The following is a 22,698-nucleotide window of genomic DNA, read 5'->3' as shown; positions in this document are numbered from 1 at the left end:
GCTGCATAAATGTTTTGGTATCATTCCCCAGATTTGTGCCTTGACACAATCCTGTCTCGGAACTCAATGGACAATTCCTTCGACCTCATGGCTTGTTTTTTGCTCTGACATGCAATTTCAACTGTGGGACCTTATATAGACATGTGTGTGTGTTTCCAAATCATGTCCAATCAATTGAATTGACCACAGGTGGACTCAAATCAAATTGTGGAAACATCTCAAGGATGATCAATGGAAACAGGAGGCACCTAAGCTCAATTTCAAGTCTCATAGCAAAGGGTCTGAATACTTATGTAAATAAGGTATTTCTAATGATTAAGTGTCCATACAGCTGTACCATCATATTTGCACTTGTTGTATAGCACACTGTATTACTTATACAACTAATATAAGGACAGGACATGAGACTAGAGTAGAAATTAAGGTGGGAATTGTTTAATGCGTTTCACAGGAAGAACATTCCAAGCATTTCAACATAGGTAAGCAAGGGGGGTTACAGGTGCCCTAAAGGGACAAAATTAGAATATCAATACACAACAGCACTGTTAAGCATAGTGTAGCTGCAACTGTGTAAACCTCCAATTGACCTAATATTCCACCCACTAAAATCTCCCCCCAAATCTAGGAGGTCTGTTGTCACTAAGACCATCTCCCTGACTAATGACGCACCTGTGTGTCCTAACATGCTGACCAGACCACATGTACGCGTGTGTCTGTGTGCGCCATCGCGCGCACGTTAATTTTGTTCACCCACACCAGAAGTGATTTGTCTTGGTATATAATTTATTTTTTATTTAATTAAGCTTTATTTAACTAGGCAAGTCAGTTAAGAACAAATTCTTATTTACAATGACGGTCTACCAAAAGGCAAAAGGCCTCCTGCGGGGACGGGGGCTGGGATTAAAAATTAAAAATAAATTAAATATAAATATTGGACAAAACACACATCACGACAAGCGAGACAACACAACACTACATAAAGAGAGACCTAAGACAACAACATAGCAAGGCAGCAACACATGACAACACAGCATGGTAGCAACACAACATAACAACAACATGGTAGCAACACAACATGGTATCAGTACAAAACATGGGCACAAACAACAGCACAAAGGGCAAGAAGGTAGAGACAACAATACATCACACAAAGCAGCCACAACTGTCAGTAAGAGTGTCCATGATTGAGTCTTTGAATGAAGAGATGAAGATAAAACTGTCCAGTTTGACATTGGGTTGTTATTTTACCTGAAATGCACAAGGTCCTCTACTCTGACAATTAATCCACAGATAAAACGGTAAACCGAATTTGTTTCTCATCATCTCTCCTCCTTCCTTCAGGCTTCTTTTTCTTATTTGGACTTTATATGGTGGTTGGCAACCAACTTTACAGCATTACTACAACCTACCGGAGTGTGGACCTCAGTTCATCTTTCAATCACCCACGTGGGTATATGTTCCTAAAAACCAATGAGGAGAGGCCGGACTTGCAGCGTGTTGAGCATCACAAATAGAACCAATTTCTATTTTAGCGCCTGGCCACGCAGACTCGTGCGAGCAGTGTGGGTGCAATGATTTAATAACATGTATGTGCACATTTATTTTGCAACGCTCGCGCATGCGATGCGAGCGGTGTGGTCAGCATGTAAGGCAAACCCTTGGCTGCCGATTGGTGTAGGCCAGAGGGAAATATGGGCAGTCCCATGAAAACATAATTCAATGTTGCCACCTTTCACTCACACATTCAAAGCCCCATGGGTCTATTGCATATCTATGAGAGTGCTTTTTAAGAGAACTAACTAAATTACATGGAAAACAGTCAGAAAAATTAAATAATAACAATAATATTAATAGAAATAATAACAGCACAATATTATAGATTCACGCTCACATTAAGAAAGCAAAGGCTATAAGCATTTCAGCCCAGCCTGCTCAGTTCATTGGATCCAATTGTTCGAAAAATGTGTCTTCCGCATTTAACCCAACCCCTCTGAATCAGAGGTGCGGGGGCTGATTTAATCGACATCCGCGTCATCGGCGTACAGAGGGCAGTGGGTTAACTGTCTTGCTCAGGGTAGAACAACAGATTTTCACCTTGTCAGCTCAGGGATTCAATCCATCAACCTTTCGGTTACTGGCCCAATACTCCTAACTGCCAGGCTACCTGCCGCCATCAAATAAGACATTCAGTGCTGACAATGTAGAGAGAATAAACCTGTAAAACCAATCCTCTCTCCACCAACCCACATTTTGTTTTTATTCCAGTGTTATTGCCTCAGCGGTTTTACACAGGCCTATATCATTAGAATCAAAAATACAAGGGTAGCGTATGTAGCTCATGTAAAATATAATATACTTCTCGCTAAGAGAAGTGCTTCCATAGGCCAGTTATTGTTTTGGCTCTGCTACTAACTGTAATCAGTTTAACCCAGTGTTTACCATCCAGCCACACAGTAATAGACAACCCTGTTGACAATACCCAATCCATTTGCCGGTGTGTATCGGAACAATAATATGTCCTTTACATTTTTAATATTCTGATTTATTTTTGAAATATATAACAATAATGACACCAATTATTTTTTGATCGCATAGGCCTACTCAAGTAGAGAACCTAGACAGGTTTTTAATTATGTAATCCTTTATCCTAGCCCTACATTAGATCTATTCATATTTAATTAGTTTTATTTTACAAATCTGTTCGTTCGGATTCACATCCGCCAAAAGGGCCACACTATATAACAGCTTTTAAGTTGTATTATAAACTGGGTGGTTCGAGCCCTGAATGCTGATTGGCTGACAGTTGTGGTATATCAACCCATATTTGTTTTTACGTGTTTTTACTGCTCTAATTATTCTGAACAAAAATATAAACGCTACATGCAACAATTTCAAAGGTTTTACTGAGTCACGGTTCATATAAGGAAATCAGTCAATTGAAATAAATAAATTTGGCCCTAATCTATGAATTTCCAATGACTGGGTAGGGGTGCATTCATAGTTGGGCCTGGGAGGGCATAGGCCCACCCATTTGGCAGCCAGGCCCACCCACTGGGGAGCCAGGCCCAGCCAATCAGAATTTGTTTTTCCCCACAAAAGGGATTTATTACAGACAGAAATAGTCCTCAGCAACAACCCCCCCTCAGTCGATCCCACAGGTGAAGAAGCCGGATGTGGCGGTCCTGGGCTGACGTGGTTACACGTGGTTTGCGGTTGTGAAGTACTCGAAAACGACGTTGGAGGCAGCTTACGGTAGAGAAATTAACATTTGTATTGTCCCCAGCACAAGGTGCACCTGTGTAATGGTCATGCTATTTAATCAGCTTCTTGACATGACACACCTGCAGGTGGATGGTTTATCTTGGCAAAGTAGAAATGCTCACTAACAGGGATAATAACACATTTGTGCACACAATTTGAGAGGAAAAAGGTTTTTGTGCTGGGACCAATTTCTGGGACCAACACTTTACGTGTAGCGTTTATATATCCTCCAAAATGTTTTAATGGATCAACATTTCAGTTAATATACCTTCATCAGGATTCTTTCCACAGGACCACCATGTGAGGGCAGCATGTCAACACAATACTACAGAGCATTCAGGGTGGCAGGTAGCCTAGTGGTTAGAGTGTTGGGCCAGTAACCAAAAGGTTGCCAGATCAAATCCCCGAGCTAACAAGGTAAAAATCTGTCATTTTGTCCTTGAACAAGGCAGTTAACACACTGTTCCTAGGCTGTCATTGTAAATAAGAATTTGTTCTTAACCGACTTGCCTAGTTAAATAAATTTAACTCCACATTCAAATACTGGGCTTGGATTTAAAGTTGCATTGTTGACAAGAGCTGACGTCTGCAGCGTTTACCGTGTGTGATCTCTGTGGATGTCAGGGAAATTGCCATTAAAAGTTGTCCTTTAATCGAATCAAATCAAATGTTATTTGTCACATGCGCCAAATACAACAGGTGTAGACCTACAGGGAAATGCACACTTACAAGCACTGCAGTTAAGAAAAATGTGTTAAGAAAGTATTTACTAAAATAAAATGACGTACATTTTTTTTTGAAAAATAACAAATAATTAAGTAGCAATAATAAAATAACAGTAGCAAGGCTATGGGGGGTGGGGGGGGGTGGTGGTCAGGAGTCTTATGGCTTGGGGGTAGAAGCTGTTACGAAGCCTTTTGGACCTAGACTTGGCACTCCGGTACCGCTTGCCGGCTGGAGTCTGGCAATTTTTAGGGCCTTCCTCTAACACCGCCTGGTATAGAGGTCCTGGATGGCTGGAAGCTTGGCCCCAGTGATGTATTGGGCCGTACACACTACCCTCTGTAGTGCCAGTTGGAGCAGTTGCCATACCAGGTGGTGATGCAACCAGTCAGCATGCTCTCGATGGTGTAGCTGTAGAACTTTTTGAGGATCTGAGGACCCATGCCAAATCTTTTCAGTCTCCTGATGGGGAAAAGGTGTTGTCGTGCCCTCTTTACAACTGTCTTGGTGTGTTTGGACCATGATAGTTTGTTGGTGATGTGGACACCAAGGAACTTGAAGCTCTCAACCTGCTCCACTACAGCCCCGTCGATGAGAATGGGAGTGAGCTCGGTCCTCCTTTTCCTGTAGTCCACAATCATCTCCTTTGTCTTGATCACATTGAGGGAGAGGTTGTTACCCTGGCACCACACTGCCAGGTCTCTGACCTCCTCCCTATAGGCTGTCTCGTCATTGTCGGTGATCAGGCCTACCACTGTTGTGTCGTCAGCAAACTTAATGATGGTGTTGGAGTCGTGCTTGGCCATGCAGTCATGAGTGAAAAGGGAGTACAGGAGGGGTCTGATCACGTAACCCTGAGGGGCCCCCGTGTTGAGGATCAGCTAGACAGATGTGTTGTTACCTACCCTTACCACCTGGGAGCGGTCCATCAGGAAGACCAGGATCCAGTTGCAGAGGGAGGTGTTTAGTTCCAGGGTCCTTAGCTTAGTGATGAGTTTTGAGGGCACTATGGTGTTGAATGCTGAGCTGTAGTTAATGAAAAGCATTCTCACATACAATGGCAAGACAAAGTATGTGAACCCTTTGGAATTACCTGGATTTCTGCATAAATTAGTTATCAATTTTGATCTGATGTACATGTAAGTCACAACAATAGACAAACGGTGTGTTTAAACTAATAACACACACATTTGAGTCAGGAGTATGCTAACCTGGAGTCCAATCAATGAGACGAGATTGGAGATGCTGGTTAGAGCTGCCTTGCTCTATAAAAAGCACTCACAAAATTTGAGTTTGCTATTCACAAGAAGCATTGTCTGATGTGAACCATGCCTCGAACAAAAGAGATCTCAGAAGACCTAAGATTAAGAATTGTTGACTTGCATAAAGCTGGAAAGGGTTACAAAAGTATCTCTAAAAGCCTTGATAATCATAAATCCATGGTAAGGCAAATTGTCTATAAATGGAGAAAGTTCAGCACTGTTGCTACTCTCCCTAGCAGTGGCCGTCCTGCAAAGATGACTGCAAGAGCGCAGCTCAGAATGCTCAATGAGGTTATGAAGAATCCTAGAATGTCAACTAAAGACTTGCAGAAATCTCTGGAACATGCTAACATCTCTGTTGACGAGTCTACGATACGTAAAACACTAAACAAGAATGGTGTTCATGGGAGGACACCATGGAAGAAGCCACTGCTGTCCAAAAAAAACATTGCTGCACATCTGACGTTTGCAAAAGTGTACCTGGATATTCCAGCGCTACTGGCAAAATATTCCTTGGACAGATAAAACTACAGTTGAGTTGTTTGGAAGGAACACACAACACTATGTGTGGAGAAAAAAGGCACCTCCCAACATCAAAACCTCATCCCAACTGTAAAGTATGGTGGAGGGAAGCATCATGGTTTGGGGCTGCTTTGCTGCCTCAGGGCTTGGAAAGCTTGCAATTATCAACGGAAAAATGAATTCCCAAGTTTATCAAGACATTTTGCAGGAGAATGTTATGCTATCTGTCCGCTAACAGAAGTTGGGTGATGCAACAGGACAACGACCCAAAACAAATAAGTAAATCAACAACAGAATGAAAATACACCTTCTGGAGAGGCTCAGTCAGAGTCCTGACCTCAACCCAATTGAGATGCTGTGGCATAACCTCAAGAGAACAGTTCACACCAGACATCCCAAGAATATTGCTGAACTGAAACAGTTTTGTAAAGAGGAATGGTCCAAAATTCCTCCTGACCGTGTGCAGGTCTGATCCGCAACTACAGAAAACATTTGGTTGATGTTTTTGCTGCCAAAGGAGGGTCAACCAGTTATTAAATCCAAGGGTTCACGTACTTTTTCCACCCCGCACTGTGAATGTTTACACGGTGTGTTCAATAAAGACATGAAAACGTGTAATTGTTTGTGTGTTGTTAGTTTAAGCAGACCATGTTTGTCTATTGTTGTGACCAAGATGAAGATCAGATCACATTTTATGACCAATTTATGCAGAAATCCAGGTATTTCCAAAGGGTTCACATACTTTTTCTTGCCACTGTAGGTGTTCCTTTTGTCCAAGTGGGGGAAAGCGCAGTGTGGAGTACAATAGCGATTGCATCATCTGTGGATCTGTTGGGGCGGTATGCAAATTGGAGTGTGTCTAGGGTTTTTGGGATAATGGTGTCGATGTGAGCCATGACCAGCCTTTCAAAGTTCTTCATGGCTACAGACGTGAGTGCTACGGGTCGGTAGTCATTTAAGCAGGTTTCCTTGGTGTTCTTAGGCACAGCCATGGCACTAAAAGTAAATAGACACAAATAGAGATTTTTTTTTAAATCATCTTTATTTCAAATTTGTTCTCATACAGACCTTCAGGCATCTGTACAAAGCACAGTTCCCATAGGTGTGTAAAAACCTCTTCCCTTAGATGTTGAACAGGTAGGTTGAATTATAAGCAGATATATGTTTGTGCATTTTTCATCCTTAAATGTATTCTTTTATACAATAATCTTAAATTACAGCTATTCATTATTTCTTAGTTTGATTTCTTACAGCGTTCAGACAGTGAGCTAAAGACAGAAACAGTGTTTATAGCCATCAAGTATGTACATACAGAACCAACACATCACACACAGCAGACTGCACAGCACTACGGGATACCACATCAATTCAATGCTCCAAATACAGCTATATACAGGTCCATACTATGGCACGATGTCGCTACATCACCACTGACTTTAATGGAGGTGAGAGGTGTGTGTATGTTTGAGGGGGGATTCAAATTGTTAGTTTATTGTATTTCCCTTTTCATGGTGTGATGAAGGGCCAAAAGGGGAGGAGGTAGGTGGAGGAGTCAGTGACATATGATAGGGGATGGGGATTTAAAAACTAATATAAGGTGCACACCACCAAGCTACCGTAGCTTCCCCTGATCCACCCCTCCAGTAGCCAAGGGGGCAGGGCCTGGTCCTGGCCGGATGGAGGGGGGAAGTGGATTGAGGAGGACGGTTCAGTGGAGGTGGGTGAGGGCATTGATTACACACAAAGACGGCATTGTGCAGCTCTAGTGGTTTTCCTGAACCACTACTCGACCACTTTGACCCTGAATGTGACGCGCCCCAGGAACTTGTCGCGGTCGTCACTATTCCGCAGGTCGGAGCCCTCGATCTTACACTCCATGGTCAGCTCGTTGTTGTAGTCTTCCTTGGCCAGCAGAAGCTTGACCGCAACCAGGGGCTGAACATAGGTTGACTGGCAAACACACAGGGAGAGATGGAGGGAGACCACTGTTATTTCATAGTGCGCACATCCATACACATAAGTGGTTGTCATGACAATACACTGACAATCAATTTGCACTCAGTGCCTCAGGTGAATATAGTCCACCCACATACTGTACATTTCCCAGGATTCTCATCTCCCCAGACTGCCTTGACAATAGTAACATTTATTACTTGTAATTACAATAAAATTATTCTGCATTCAATCTCATGAACAGTTTCCTTCACAATATAAATATGCAGCGTAATGTACTTACATGCAAATTCTTCCCGTAATAAGGGAAGTACATCTTATCGAACCGCCCCTCGGATGGGAAGTACTGCATCTGCAGGGGGCTTTCTCTCTGTGGGTGGAAGGGGATGAGGAGGAAGAGGTGGAAGAAGAGGAAGGAGGGGGGTGAGAAAGAGGTGTGAGATCACAGAACTATACATATGAATGCACTGGGAACGTACGAAGCTGCCTCCACCGACTCTCAGAACAACAACCTGACTAACTCGGTACACAATCACATAAAACAATCCTGGAGTCTACAAACACACACATACTGTAGCTTTACACACGACAGGTGTAAAGCACCACATACTCTCACAGTGCACAATGTAGTTACCACGCACACACTCACAATATAGTTACCACCCACTCACACATACCAGTACACACACGCGCGCGCACACACACACACACAATCTGCCACCAGATGGTTCTCTATGGTTATCAGAATGGTTTAGGGTGGAGAGGAGAAATTCAAATAAATTCAGAGAGAAAGAGAGCAGGACAGATGGAGGGGAGTTAAAAGAGCCAGTCTCTATCTTTTGCTGAAGGGCAGAATACAGCATCAGTGTTTCTCTGTAGACCTTCAAACATTTGCAAACAGGTCACAAAGGTCAGAGTTGACAGTCTCGGTGAGGAAGGGATGGAACCCAGAGCGTGCGCGCTCGAGAGAGACATTGTTAGAATGTCAGAGCCAGAAGAAAACCATGGAAACACCGTTAGTGGGAGCCATGGGCAGCGAAGCAGAGTTCTAAAATCAACGGAAGGAACCTTTTCAGGTTCCAATGAATTACCATACAGATACATACACCAACTGCAGTTATATACAGTCAGTGACAATAATTACCAAAAAGATCAACACTTTAATATTGACTATTCCTCTGTCTATATTGCCTTTGGGGTGATTAGTTATAGGGGTTAGATTAGAAAGCTCTAAAACATGGACGCCATGAATGCTGTTTAAAGCAGCAGATGACAAAAGCGCCACATCACAGAGGTGGACAAAAGCAGCGCAGAAAGGTAATGGAGAAAGGCTAGGGCTAGGACCATGGGGAAACATAGGGGGACTAGGACCCGATTTCTTACCCACCAGTGTACTGCTGGCCCTACAGGCAGCGTGGAGAGAAATCAAATATAGACACTTGTGTGAAAACAGACAGAAACATACATGTGCATTCCTACATAAAGCACACACACAAATACAAAACAAAAGACACATTATGGAGTACAAAACCTGTCTCAAAGTCCTAGCACACAAAAACACAAACTGGAGCACACACACACACACACAATTCATTGTTACACCCAAAAGAAAAACTGTTTGTTTGCTTTACCTTAGCTGTGCAGTTAATGTAGGGGTCCCCGCGCGGTTTCAGTCCAATGATCTACAGGAGTGAGAAGAATATCATAAAGACTATTATAGCAACCTTCAGTGAGTTCAACATTTCGTTCTGGTGTTTCTTACACATTCCTCAAAGTTATTTACATGTAAACATGATCAAGACACACCAGATTCCAGAATGGTCTCAAAAATGGAAGCACTGATTTGAGTTAAAAGATGTTAAGAAGTAGCTCAGTGACGCAAGGAAATGATTTGGTTTGAGCTGGCCGTATAAGGACCAGTCAGTAGATCGGGCACATGTGTGCTGCCTGCTTAATGAAAGGCCAAGAACTTGTACTTTCATAAACATAGCTGCCTAAGAATCTTCTTAATTGCCCCTGATAGGATTCATTAAGTTAGATTGGTATTCAATCAGGCAACACAAGCCAATCAATGCACTCTGACCTCTATCCCTGCAAACAGAGATGCTGACACAGAATGCCCTGTCGGCACAGAGGATATTCCAAATAGTGATTAAGAAACAAGTGCAGTCGAAAGGACAGAATAAGCATTTTTCAATATGAATTTGAACAAACTCTACTTCTGCATGAAGACAGAGAGAGGATACACTGAAAAGCTGTAGTTCAAAGGCAATTGATCTAAGATAAGGAGGTACTCGTGTAGGGGAGGTAGTTCAGTAAACCACGCTTGTGTGATGAGTGACCTTGTCTGAGACCTGATGACTTGTGATAGCTCCCAGAGCTAATGGCTTAGGCTTTAAGCTCCAGTCTTTAGGCTTTAGTTCAGTGGGCTAACGCTGTCCATTTCATTTTGAGAAGAGTCCGACCAACGATCCCCAATCGGGGCACTCACCCTGTTCATCTTGACGAGGACGCAGGGTTTGCCCTCGGCGTAGCCAAATGTGGTGTCAGACAGGCCGGAGCACTGCCGGAGCAGATTGCGCTTGAACTGACACACCTTCTTCTCCTCCTGATCATCCTGCTCATAGTACTCTCCCACCATACACAGCTCGTTCTTCTCCTGCACAGTGTCGTTGTATTCTGAGGGGTCCCAACATAGGGCACAGACTCAAGTTCCACTGTATTTGACAGCCTGCTATTTACCTGGTACAGACAGTATTCACCTAAATATTACATGTCAAAATGATAGCTAATAATTATGTCGCAGTAATGTATTCATTACTTGTTTGTTTCTTTGGGATACCTATTACATAATCAGTTAGCCAGTTTTGTGTTGCATGTAAAAAGTAGTTAGTATGCATTCACATATTCCAGTGCTACTGCCAAGGATTACAGTGCCCTTTCAAGTCAGGTAGAATACTCTCCTTAGTAATGTACTGTATACAAAGTGTAATCAACTGCAACTACTTAAACTAATTTCCCTAACCAATAAAACTGTATTTGTGCATAGATGTCAGATGTGCACATTCTTTAGAAAACTAAATGGGACTGAAAGAGGGGATCTATCACTCACGCTGAAGGAAGTTCTCCAGATGCTGGACATACTGGCCGTACTGCTTAGGGTCGGTGCGGTTGAAGACGATGTCCAAGGACCGGGGCCTGATCACCAAACCTGAGGACAGGTAGGGGGAAACATGTCACGTCAACTGTCTGCACCTACTAATGTTAAGGAGATGGTCCAGACAACCTCGCTCACGTGACGAGAATCCTTGCCTGAGACTAGGGCTGTTACAGTGACCGTATTACCGCCACACCGGTGGTCACGAGTCATGACAGCAGTCAAATTCCACGTGACCGCTTAGTCACAGTAATTAGGCTTCTTCAACCTCTGATTCTGCTGATGGTCATTAGTTAGCCTAACAAACTTGCTAACTGCCTGGTACTCAGCACTCTGACATAAATGCAAATCTAATCGAAAATCTAATCAAACACTTCATGAGAGCTCATGAGCTCATGTCCGCAACATTTCTATAGGCTATGCAATTGCGTGAGAAAACAGAGTGATGGCTTCTATTAAAAAGAAGAGGATCCCATAAAATTTCTACTATATTTATTTCTCAACTTTCCTAATATTAAGCACAATGCTTCTCTTTACAACAGGAGTATAGCCTACCTGGCTGGCATGAAAATAAACCACGGGAAAAACATTTAAGTGCATAGATTATTTATTTTTTCCCCCTGCCCCAGTTTTGAGACAGGTGCATGATAATGGTCCTTTCTAAATCAAAACGACTTTAAACACATATATTATTTAGTACATGTAAAGACAAGATTAAATCAAGAATAGTCTGATGGGTGACAATATTACCCTATCACATGTGAATGATATATTATCACTTGTGAATGAGGCCCAGCTTTTGTGCAGTAAGGCAAGAAACAGAGCATGCCTTTTTTTGCAACTTTTTCAAAATCGTAGTAGCACACCTCATTTAGCCTAGCCCATAGGCCTATATGTTTTGATAAGGTTTGTATCACAACTAAGTGGCCAAATATCCTCTTAAAATTAAGCACATTATGCCGCTTTACAATGGGTGTAAAGTCTAACTGGCGTCCATTTTATAATAAAACCATTACATGCATAATCGCATTTGCGGTCACTTTTGAGAATGGTGTTTTCCCGCTAATTGATTGTATTTTGGAACATTTGCACATATAGCCTACTGCTATGTGCACATTGCTGTGCTTGTAATGTGAAGAAATAGCCTAATAGTTTATCAACATTATAAGTTAGACGTTCTGATCTGTTGCGTCAGCCTCATTGCTTCAAAAAGTTTGTTTGATGCTAGTGGTTCTATTAATTTGGGATCTATCGCATCCCACAACTGTCCCAGACTATGTTTGGAATATTTATTTCTCGCAAAGACTTGAATAGTTCAACCTTTTGTACTATGGGGGATAGTACACTGACATAAGCTAGTGTTTTTGATGTCGTTAGGCCTACTCATCATGTTGGCTGACGAAAAGTATATGTGGACAGTTCTTCCAATATCTTCAATATGCGCCACGGAATTGGATAAGGATGCGCGCAGTTGCCTCCCCGGTGTCTGTCTTCCCTTGTAGCCTGTGATCACGTGACGGGCATTGGCTAATAAGAATTTAGCTATCTGAGAGAGCCATGTGAGTGAGTGCTTCGGAGCACGCAGCTGGGAGTAGGAAATTATAATTATTATATTCAGCTCAAGGGCACAACGGCCACTGGCTGCTAAAGGCATGGATTTTTTAGGGGGCATTAAGGCAACACAAAAGGGATGCTGCCGGGAAATTCAAGACATTATCAAGTGCTTGTCAAATTGGGAATGAGAGACTGATGAAGTGTGTGGAGCCTGCGCAAAAATGTACATGTTCCAAAAATGTGTGGAAGCCAAGAGATGCTAAATGTGTTTATGTTAATTAACGGTCAATTACCGTGAGACCGACAGTTATTTGCTTGACAATCACCGGCTGACACAATTTCATGAACCGTCACAGCTAGGGCTGTGACCTGAAGATTTGTGTTAGCTCCCTGAGCTAAGGCCTCATTTCTTGTGGCATGCAGATGGCCCCAGTTTAAATCCAGGCAGTGACACTAATAATACTATTATTGTTATCAAAATCTTATACTACAATAAGCCACATGTATTGCTTATGCTGCCTGACAGCCATTTATTGTAATACTGTATCTATTGTTCAAATGGGTTGCAGAGAGAGTTGATTAAAGATATATATATACTTTAATAGCTAAGACAAGTTTTCACAACAGCCAATGTTATTAACACTCGCCAGATGAAACCCTGCTGGCAAAGAGGGTCAGCTGTGACCGACCGTCAAAACAGAGGATGCGTCCCAAATGGCACCCTATTCCCTATATAGTGCACTGCTTATGACCAGAGCCCTATAAGCCTTTGTCAAAAGTACTACACTATGTAAGATATAGGGTGCCATTTGGAACGCAGGCAAGCCAACTGCAAACGACAAGGCCGAGGAAGCCTTATTATCAGGACGCTGTGATGGAATTTCACTCGTAGCTGATTCAGATGAGTACGTCTTAGTTTTGACCTCAAGGCGTCAACACCCAGGACCCCCTTAGAAAGTGTGTGGTGTGATAGACGACACAATGGAAGGACTCCAAAAGAGGGGACAATGGGAGAGGATACAGAGTGAGAGAAGATGACAGGAGACTGTGGGTGGAATAAATGAATGTCATTAATGTCTAAACCGCTGGCAAAAAAAGTGAGTACACCCCTAAGTGAAAATGTCCAAATTGGGCCCAATTAGCCATTTTCCCTCCCCGGTGTCATGTGACTCGTTAGTGTTACAAGGTCTCAGGTGTTAATGGGGAGCAGGTGTGTTAAATTTGGTGTCATCGCTCTCACACTCCCTCATACTGACTGGTCACTGGAAGTTCAACATGGCACCTCATGGCAAAGAACTCTCTGAGGACCTGAAAAAAAGAATTGTTGCTCTACATAAAGATAGCCTGGGCTATAAGAAGATTGCCAAGACCCTGAAACTGAGCTGCAACACGGTGGCCAAGACCATACAGCGGTTTAACAGGACAGGTTCCACTCAAAACAGGCCTTGCCATGGTCAACCAAAGAAGTTGAGTGCACGTGCTCAGCGTCATATCCAGAGGTTGTCTTTGGGAAATAGACGTATGAGTGCTGCCAGCATTGCTGCAGAGGTTGAAGGGGTGGCGGGGTCAGCCTGTCAGTGCTCAGACCATACGCCACACACTGCATCAAATTGGTCTGCATGGCTGTCGTCCCAGAAGGAAGCCTCTTCTAAAGATGATGCACAAGAAAGCCCGCAAACAGTTTGCTGAAGACAAGCAGACTAAGGACGTGGATTACTGGAACCATGTCCTGTGGTCTGATGAGACCAAGATAAACTTATTTGGTTCAGATAGTGTCAAGTGTGTGTGGCGGCAACCAGGTGAGGAGTACAAAGACAAGTGTGTCTTGCCTACAGTCAAGCATGGTGGTGGGAGTGTCATGGTCTGGGGCTGCATGAGTGCTGCCGGCACTGGGGAGCTACAGTTCATTGAGGGAACCATGAATGCCAACATGTACTGTGACATACTGAAGCAGAGCATGATCCCCTCTCTTCGGAGACTGGGCCGCAGGGCAGTATTCCAACATGATAACGACCCCAAACACACCTCCAAGACGACCACTGCCTTGCTAAAGAAGCTGAGGGTAAATGTGATGGACTGGCCAAGCATGTCTCCAGACCTAAACCCTATTGAGCATCTGTGGGGCATCCTCAAACAGAAGGTGGAGGAGTGCAAGTTCTCTAACATCCACCAGGTCCGTGATGTCGTCATGGAGGAGTGGAAGAGGACTCCAGTGGCAACCTGTGAAGCTCTGGTGAACTCCATGCCCAAGAGGGTTAAGGCAGTGCTGGAAAATGATGGTGGCCACACAAAATATTGACACTTTGGGCCCAATTTGGATATTTTCACTTAGGGGTGAACTCACTTTTGTTGCCAGTGGTTTAGACATTAATGGCTGTGTGTTGTGTTATTTTGAGGGGACAGCAAATTTACCCTGTTATACAAGCTGTACACTCACTACTTTACATTGTAGCAAAGTGTCATTTCTTCAGTGTTGTCACATGAAAAGATATACTCAAATATTTACAAAAATGTGAGGGGTGTACTCACTTTTGTGAGATACTGTACAGTATTAGGACATAGGCCTAGAGGAGGGGAGTTAGTTTTTATGATGGCCTCACTGTCAGGGCGATGGAGATGGAGAGAGGCTGTGGGGACAGAACAGATGGGTGCTGTACTGGTGGACCAGTGGGAGGATGCATGCAGAGCCTGGGAGACAGACTCTCTCACTCCTACAGACACATACACATAGACACACACCTCTGCATCATAATTCACAGGATTACATTTCTAACTCTTCTCTTTTTTTGTTGTTACACTGACACAGTATTAATTAACGGGTTTTTGAGACTCGGCCGGTAGTTTTTCCATTTCTAAAATTACAATATCGGTCAGTCAGTGTTTGACTGATCTGTTTATTCCCTGAGTGCTTGCGTGTTTTGGCAGTGGCAGCCAGCTCCTCTGTCACGCCAATAAGGCCTTTACTGGGACATGGCAGCAGAGTCTGAGACATTGTGCAAGCCAGGCCAGGCGCTAGCAGAGACAGCTATGACGTCAGTGAGTGAGCTCACCAGCCAACTAGCAGGTGAATTTCAATTTGAGCACTGTTCTGTTTAGGTTGAGTGTCTGTTTTGCTGCAGCGTAATACGTCACCTGGACTGGCCACTCGGTCGCGGTATGTAGGAATGTTGTCGTCTAGCGTCTGCAGCATGACCCACATGGTGAGCGTGAACATCCCCGCCAGGAAGCCATAGAAGACCAGGTAGAAAAGCAAGATCAGGGCTGAGGAGAGAGAGAGAGAGGGAGAGTAATTATTCTCTGTTAATCACACATTCTTGGCTCAACAGATAAAAAGCATTCCTCCCATCAGTGTAAGTCACATGACTTGATTCTTTGTCCCCATAATTAGGCATCCACCATACTTGCTGGAGAGGACAATGTGAAAGAAAATATCAGTGCCAGCACAGGACGGAGAGCGAGCGAGCTGGAGAGAGCTTGACAACTGTGACTGACCCCAAATTAAGAAATCCTTGACTATGTACAGTGAGCATAGCCTTGATATTGAGAAAGGCCGCCATAGCCCACTGCCCATAGAATGAGGTGGAAACTGAGCTACACTTCCTAACCTCCTGCCAAATGTATGACCACATTACAGACAAATATTTCCCACAGATCACACAGACCCACAAATCAAACATTCATAAACTCCCATATCTTATAGGTGAAATGTGTGGCCCATTGCCATGAGAAAAGGGAAACCAGTGGAGCACAAACACCATTGTAAATAAAAACGTATATTTATCTGTTTATATATTTTCCCCTTCATATTTCAACTATTTGCACATTGTTACAACACTGTACATAGCCAATAATATAAAATTTGTAACATATACATTATTTTAAAAGTTAACACGGAGTGTAATGTTTACTGATTTCTTACTTCCCTTGTTTATTTCCCTTTTGTTTATTGTATATTCCATTTGCTTTGGCAATGTAAACATATGTAAAGCCCTTTGAATTTAATTGAAGAGAGAGAGGGAGAAACATCAGCTAAGGACATTTGTGGCATCATGACAGTGACAGAAAAGACGGTTGTCTTTAAAAAATAAACTCCACAATTCAAACCAGTCAACATAGTTGTTTAAAGATTCATTACATTTATTCTCGAGCAGACATACAAGAACATGTATAATTTTTTTCAGATTTTGACCATGACAGTCAGAGGAGCCCGTGCAGATCTGGGAGCAGACTGGGCTATATTGATGACAGGACGATGACATTACATTTTAGTCTGCTCTTATCCAGAGCGACTTACAGTTAGTGCATTCATCTTAGGTGGGACAACCACATATCACAGGCATAGTAAGTACACTTTTCCTCAATAAAGTAGCTAAAAAACACTAGTCTCAACGTCAACTGTGAAGAGGAAACTCCGGGATGCTGGCCTTCTAGGCAGAGTTGCAAAGAAAAACCCATATCTCAGACTGGTCAATAAAAATAAAATATTAAAGATGGGTACAAGAACACAGACACTGGACAGAGGAACTCTGCCTAGAAGGCCAGCATCCCGGACTCGCCTCTTCACTGTTGACGTTGAGACTGGTGTTTTGCGGGTACTATTTAATGAAGCTGCCAGTTGAGGACTTGTGAGGCGTCTGTTTCTCAAACTAGACACTCTAATGTACTTGTCCTCTTACTCGGTTGTGCACCGGGGCCTCCCACTCCTCTTTCTATTCTGGTTAGAGACAGTTTGCGCTGTTCTGTGAAGGGAGTAGTACACAGCATTGTACCAGATCTTCAGTTTCTTGGCAATTTCTCGCATGGAATAGCCTTCATTTCTCAGAACAAGAACAGACTGACGAATTGAGCCTGTAATCGAAACCACAAATGCTCCAGATACTCAACTAGTCTAAAGAAGGCCAGTTGTATTACTTCTTTAAAATCAGGACAACAGTTTTCAGCTGTGCTAACATAATTGCAAAAGGGTTTTCTAACGATCAATTAGCCTTTTCAAATGATAAACTTGGATTAGCTAACACAACGTGCCATTGGAACACAGGAGTGATGGTTGCTGATAATGGGTCTCTATGCAGATATTCAATTTCCAGCTACAATAGTCATTTACAACATTAACAAGGTCTACACTGTATTTCTGATCAATTTGACGTTATTTTAAATGGACAAAAAAAAATTGCTTTTCTTTCAAAAACAAGGACATTTCTAAGTGACCCCAAACTTTTGAACAGTAGTGTATGTTTCAGGTGCTTTCAGAAGATGGGCAGGGACTCTGCTGTCCTAGCTTCAGGGGGATATCCCTGGTGTCTAATGGACGAAGAATAGAGAGCTTAGAGATACGGTAGTATATATAAACACTGCAATCGGAAAGTATTCAGACCCCTTGACTTTTTCCACAGTGTTACATTAAAGCCTTATTCTAAAATGGATTAAAGAAAATGTTTTCCTCATCAATCTACACACAATACCCCATAATGACAAAGCGAAAAAGTTGTGTGTGCAAATGTATTAAAAATAAAAAACAAAAATACCTTATTTACATAAGTATTCACACCCTTTGCTATGAGACTCGAAATTGAACTCAGGTGCATCCTGTTTCCATTGATCAGTCCACCTGTGGTAAATTCAATTGATTGGACATGATTTGGAAAGGCACACACTTGTCTATACGTGAACGACCGGCTCGATTTGGTCTTATGTAGCAAAATTTGAAATTGTGTTTTTTACATTGAATAAAAGTAGAGACTCAGAGCTAGAAAATGGTATATCGTAGACTACAGTTGAGGAACAATGGAAAAAGTAATCCTGCTTTGAAAGTTGATAAACTTCACTTTTGAGAAAATTTGCAAAAAAAAGTTTTTGCTTAATCATTATGGGGTATTGTGTGTAGATTGATGAGGGGGGAAACAATTTAATCCATTTTAGAATAAGGCTGTAAAACATAACAAAATGTGGAAAAAGTCTAGGGGTCTGAATATTTTCCCAATGCACGGTATCCCATATATCTATGGTAGAGTCACTATTACACCACCATGCATGGTATCTCTACAGAAACACTGAAGCTCAGGGAAGAGCCCACTGTCAGCTATTACACAACAATAGTTACAAACAGAGAAAGAGAGGGGAATAAAAAGAAAAAGGATATACAAAATGAAAGAGAAACAGGTGAAAATAGTGGGGGTGAGAAAGGCACAAAACGGTTGAATGAGCTACAGAGAGATCTTCGTAAGGACGTGTAAGGATACAGTTCTATACAGGACAGAGAGAGATGTAGCCTAGATAGACCAAAAAACAAATGTAAATACATTCAAAGATATATCGTATAAAGAGAAGACAGGATGATGGGAAAACAAGATATGGATGGATCGAGATGGTGTGCGAGAGAAAAAGATAGAGAGCTTCAGTTTAATTATAGATGCATTGCTTCTTTCCTGAAGTCTCTGAGGTAAGCTGTGCGTTTATAAATAGGATGTGGGGGAGGATAGATAAGTGATGGCACAGCACTGGCCTGAGGAAGAGAGGAGCTGGGTAGGGAGCGTCAGATGGATTAGAGCCACACACACACACACACACACACACACACACACATACACGAATATGGACACACACACATACACACAAATATGGACGCACACACACACATGCATGCATTATCACATCCATCATATACCACAGCGTTAGTGCAAGACTGACAAACGCACGCATGCATGAACGCACGCACACACACACACACAGCTTTAGATGGCTGGGTCATGTAAAATGTATGTAGAATCCAATCTGATTACATCAGATAGAACTCTATTTTTTTAATGTCTTAACAAAACGCCAGAAATCCATTGGACCACTTTTGATGCTTAACTGTAATTGGGATTGACACTCCAACACATCATCATGGAGCACTGTCATTATGTAGCCAGTCACACCACTCCCCCCCCCCAAAAAAGCCAGCATTAGAAAGCAATTTCCAATGGAAAGCCATTGGTCATTAGGACTGAGACCCAGTACTGGGATGCCAAGTGCTTTTATCTCCTCAGAATAGCAGTGTGACCTTTCAGAAAGCCTGGCCTCCATCCCAAATGGCACCTAATTCCCTATATAGTGTACAATTTTTTGACCAGAGCCTGAACTCCGGACAAAAGTAGAGCACTACATACAGTTGAAGTCGGAAGTTTACATACACCTTAGCCAAGTACATTTAAACTCAGTTTTTCAGAATTCCTGACATTTAATCCTAGTAACAATTCCCTGTCTTAGGTCAGTTAGGATCATCACTTTATTTTAAGAATGTGAAATGTCAGAATAATAGTTGAGAGAATGATTTATTTCAGCTTTTATTTCTTTCATCACATTCCCAGTGGGTCAGAAGTTTACATACACTCAATTAGTATTTGTTAGCATTGCCTTTAAATTGTTTAACTTGGGTCAAATGTTGTTTCGGGTAGCCTTCCACAAGCTTCCCACAATACGTTCGGTGAATTTTGGCCCATTCCTCCTGACAGAGCTGGTGTAACTGAGTCAGGTTTGTAGGCCTCCTTGCTCGCACACGCTTTTTCAGTTCTGCCCACAAATTTTCTATAGGATTGAGGTCAGGGCTTTGTGATGGCCATTCCAATACCTTGACTCCTTGTCCTTATGCCATTTTGCCACAACTTTGGAAGTATGCTTGGGGTCATTGTCCATTTGGAAGACCCATTTGCGACCAAGCTTTAACTTCCGGACTGAAGTCTTGAGATGTTGCTTCAATATATCCACATAATTTTCCTACCACAGGATGCCATCTATTTTGTGAAGTGCACAAGTCCCTCCTGCAGTAAAGCACCCCCACAACATGATGCTGCCACCCCCATGCTTCACGGTTGGGGGGGTGTTCTTTGGCTTGCAAGCCTCATCCTTTTTCCTCCAAACATAACAATGGTCATTATGGCCAAACAGTTCAGACCAAAGGACATTTCTCCACATTTTGTTACGTTACAGCCTTATTCTAAAACTGATTAAATTGTTTTCCCCTCATCAATCTACACACAATACCCCACAACGACAAAGCAAAACCTTTTTTTTTTGCAAATGTATAAAAAAATAAAAATATTACATTTACATAAGTATTCAGACCCTTTACTCAGTACTTTGTTGAAGCACCTTTGGCAGCGATTACAACCTTGAGTCTTCTTGGGTATGACGCTACAAGCTTGGCACACCTGTATTTGGGGAGTTTCTCCTATTCTTCTCTGCAGATCCTCTCAAGCTCTGTCAGGTTGGATGGGAAGTGTTGCTGCACAGCTATTTTCAGGTCTCTCTAGAGATGCTTGATCGTTCCGGGTTCTGGCTATGCCAGTCAAGGTCATTCAGAGACTTGTCTCCCGAAGCCACTCCTGCATTGTCTTGGCTGCGTCCTTTGGGTCATTGTCCTGTTGGAAGGTGAACTTTGGCTCAGTCTGATGTCCTGAGCGCTCTGAAGCAAGTTTTCACCAAGGATCTCTGTGTACTTTGCTCCGTTAATCTTTCCCTCGATCCTGACTAGTCTTCCAGTCCCTGCTGCTGAAAAACATCCCCACAGCATGATGCTGCCACCATGCTTCACCGTATGGATGGTGCCAGGTTTCCTTCAGACGTGAAGCTTGGAATTCAGGCCAACGAGTTCAATCTTGGTTCCATCAGACCAGAGAATCTTGTTTCTCATGGTTTTAGAGTCTTTACGTGCCTTTTGGCAAACTCCAAGCAGGCTGTGATGTGGGTCTCCCGATTGCTCAGTTTGGCCCGGGGGGCCAGCTCTAGGAAGAATCTTGGTGGTTCCAAACATCTTCCATTTAAGAATGATGGAGGCTACTGTGTTCTTGGGGACCTTCAATGCTGCAGACATGTTTTGGTACCCTTCCCCAGATCTGTGCCTCGACACAATCCTGTCTTGGAGCTCTACGGACAATTCCTTCGACCTCATGCCTTGGTTTTTGCTCTGACATGCACTGTAAACCTTATATTGAGAGGTGTGTGCCTTTCCAAATCATGTCCAATCAATTGAATTTACAACAGGTGGACTCCAATCAAGTTGTAGAGACATCTCTTCGAGTCTCATAGCAAAGAGTCTGAATACTTATGTAAGTACGGTATTTCTGTCATTTTAATGCTAACATTTCTAAAAACCTGTTTTCGCTTTGTCATTATGGGGTATTGTGTGTAGATTGATGAGGATCTTATTCTATTTTATCCATTTTAGAATAAGGCTGTGACTTAACAAAATGTGGAAAAAGTCAAGGGGTCTGTATACTTTGCAAATGGACTGTATATATATAAGGAATAGGGTGCCTTCTCGGACGCAGATCTGCTCTCTGGGCTGCTGTTGACTAGCGTCGGCTCTGCAGTTGCTCAAGCATCGATCCTGGGCTTGGATCAATCAACCATCAGTCTGCAGTGGAATGGATGGAGGAGACAAGGATCAGAGGGCGAAGGGAGGTTCATATTCATTAGGGGTTCTGATGGCGGTGCCTCCATTCTCTTCTTACCTGAACCATTATCTAACCAAATCACTAGTATGCCTAAACCTACCCACTTTCTAGCTTTCCTCATGGGAGTATGTTGCTCTCATGGTTAGGGCCAGGAGTTTTTTGTGACCAGCTGTGTTTGTAATTGCCTCATTTTGTAAAGTGTTGAGACTACACTTAAAATCAACTTGATTAGATTTTTTTCCTGGTCAGGCCATGCAATCGGGAAAAACACCCATGCCCTACGTACGGTCCTTTTAAAAGACAAGAAGCTCCTGCGCACTGAGATTGCAAGGTATCCCTTTTAGCTACTCAAATTCCAGCAGTTCAGTCCACAACTCTGACCCACACACTCCTCCTACACTCACTGCCATCCACATTAATTGAACACTGCAACAGCAGCACTTCTGTCTCCTCCATTCCTTCTGGTCAGTACTCCCACTAGCCTTATCGAATCCTACCCGCATACTTCACAGTTCATTCACTGCGTCTAAATAATATGTCCTTTCGCCCCAAGACTGTATTGTGCACACATTGGATTGGTGTAATCATATGATAGACAGAGTTTCCAACACATTTCTTTTACCAGATCCGTTCTTTTTAAGGGAAGTGAACAAGTGCACACTTTGGGAGAAAGGACTCCCTGGATTAAATAAAGGTACAACAAAACCTCCCTTCATTTAATACCATGACCTCAAAGTATGCTCTCCACCTATTCCCTCGGTCCCTGTCTCAAAGTTCTCCCACTCCTCTCCACTACACTCACACTTATACGCCTTGCAGCAAACTGCGCCAC

The 22,698-nt window shown here is 42.8% G+C and overlaps 1 protein-coding gene across 1 annotated transcript in view; it reads right to left on the bottom strand.

Moving 5' to 3' along the window:
* Positions 1–6,791: 6,791 nt before the first annotated feature.
* The window catches only part of atp1b3b (ATPase Na+/K+ transporting subunit beta 3b), a 29,939-nt gene continuing 14,032 nt past the window's right edge, over positions 6,792–22,698 (bottom strand). The window contains exons 2-7 of the mRNA XM_029714394.1: positions 15,565–15,693; positions 10,834–10,932; positions 10,213–10,400; positions 9,353–9,403; positions 8,005–8,091; positions 6,792–7,718 (exon numbers count right to left, since the gene is read on the bottom strand). Coding sequence (XP_029570254.1) covers positions 7,551–7,718; positions 8,005–8,091; positions 9,353–9,403; positions 10,213–10,400; positions 10,834–10,932; positions 15,565–15,693 — 722 coding nt within the window. The 3' untranslated portion in view covers positions 6,792–7,550. The remainder of the gene's footprint in view (positions 7,719–8,004; positions 8,092–9,352; positions 9,404–10,212; positions 10,401–10,833; positions 10,933–15,564; positions 15,694–22,698) is intronic.

Source organism: Salmo trutta, chromosome 26 (assembly GCF_901001165.1).
Source record: "Salmo trutta chromosome 26, fSalTru1.1, whole genome shotgun sequence".
NCBI lineage: Eukaryota > Metazoa > Chordata > Actinopteri > Salmoniformes > Salmonidae > Salmo > Salmo trutta.
The sequence above is the reverse complement of the archived record's forward strand: the minus strand, read 5'-3'. Positions and strand labels throughout refer to the sequence as shown.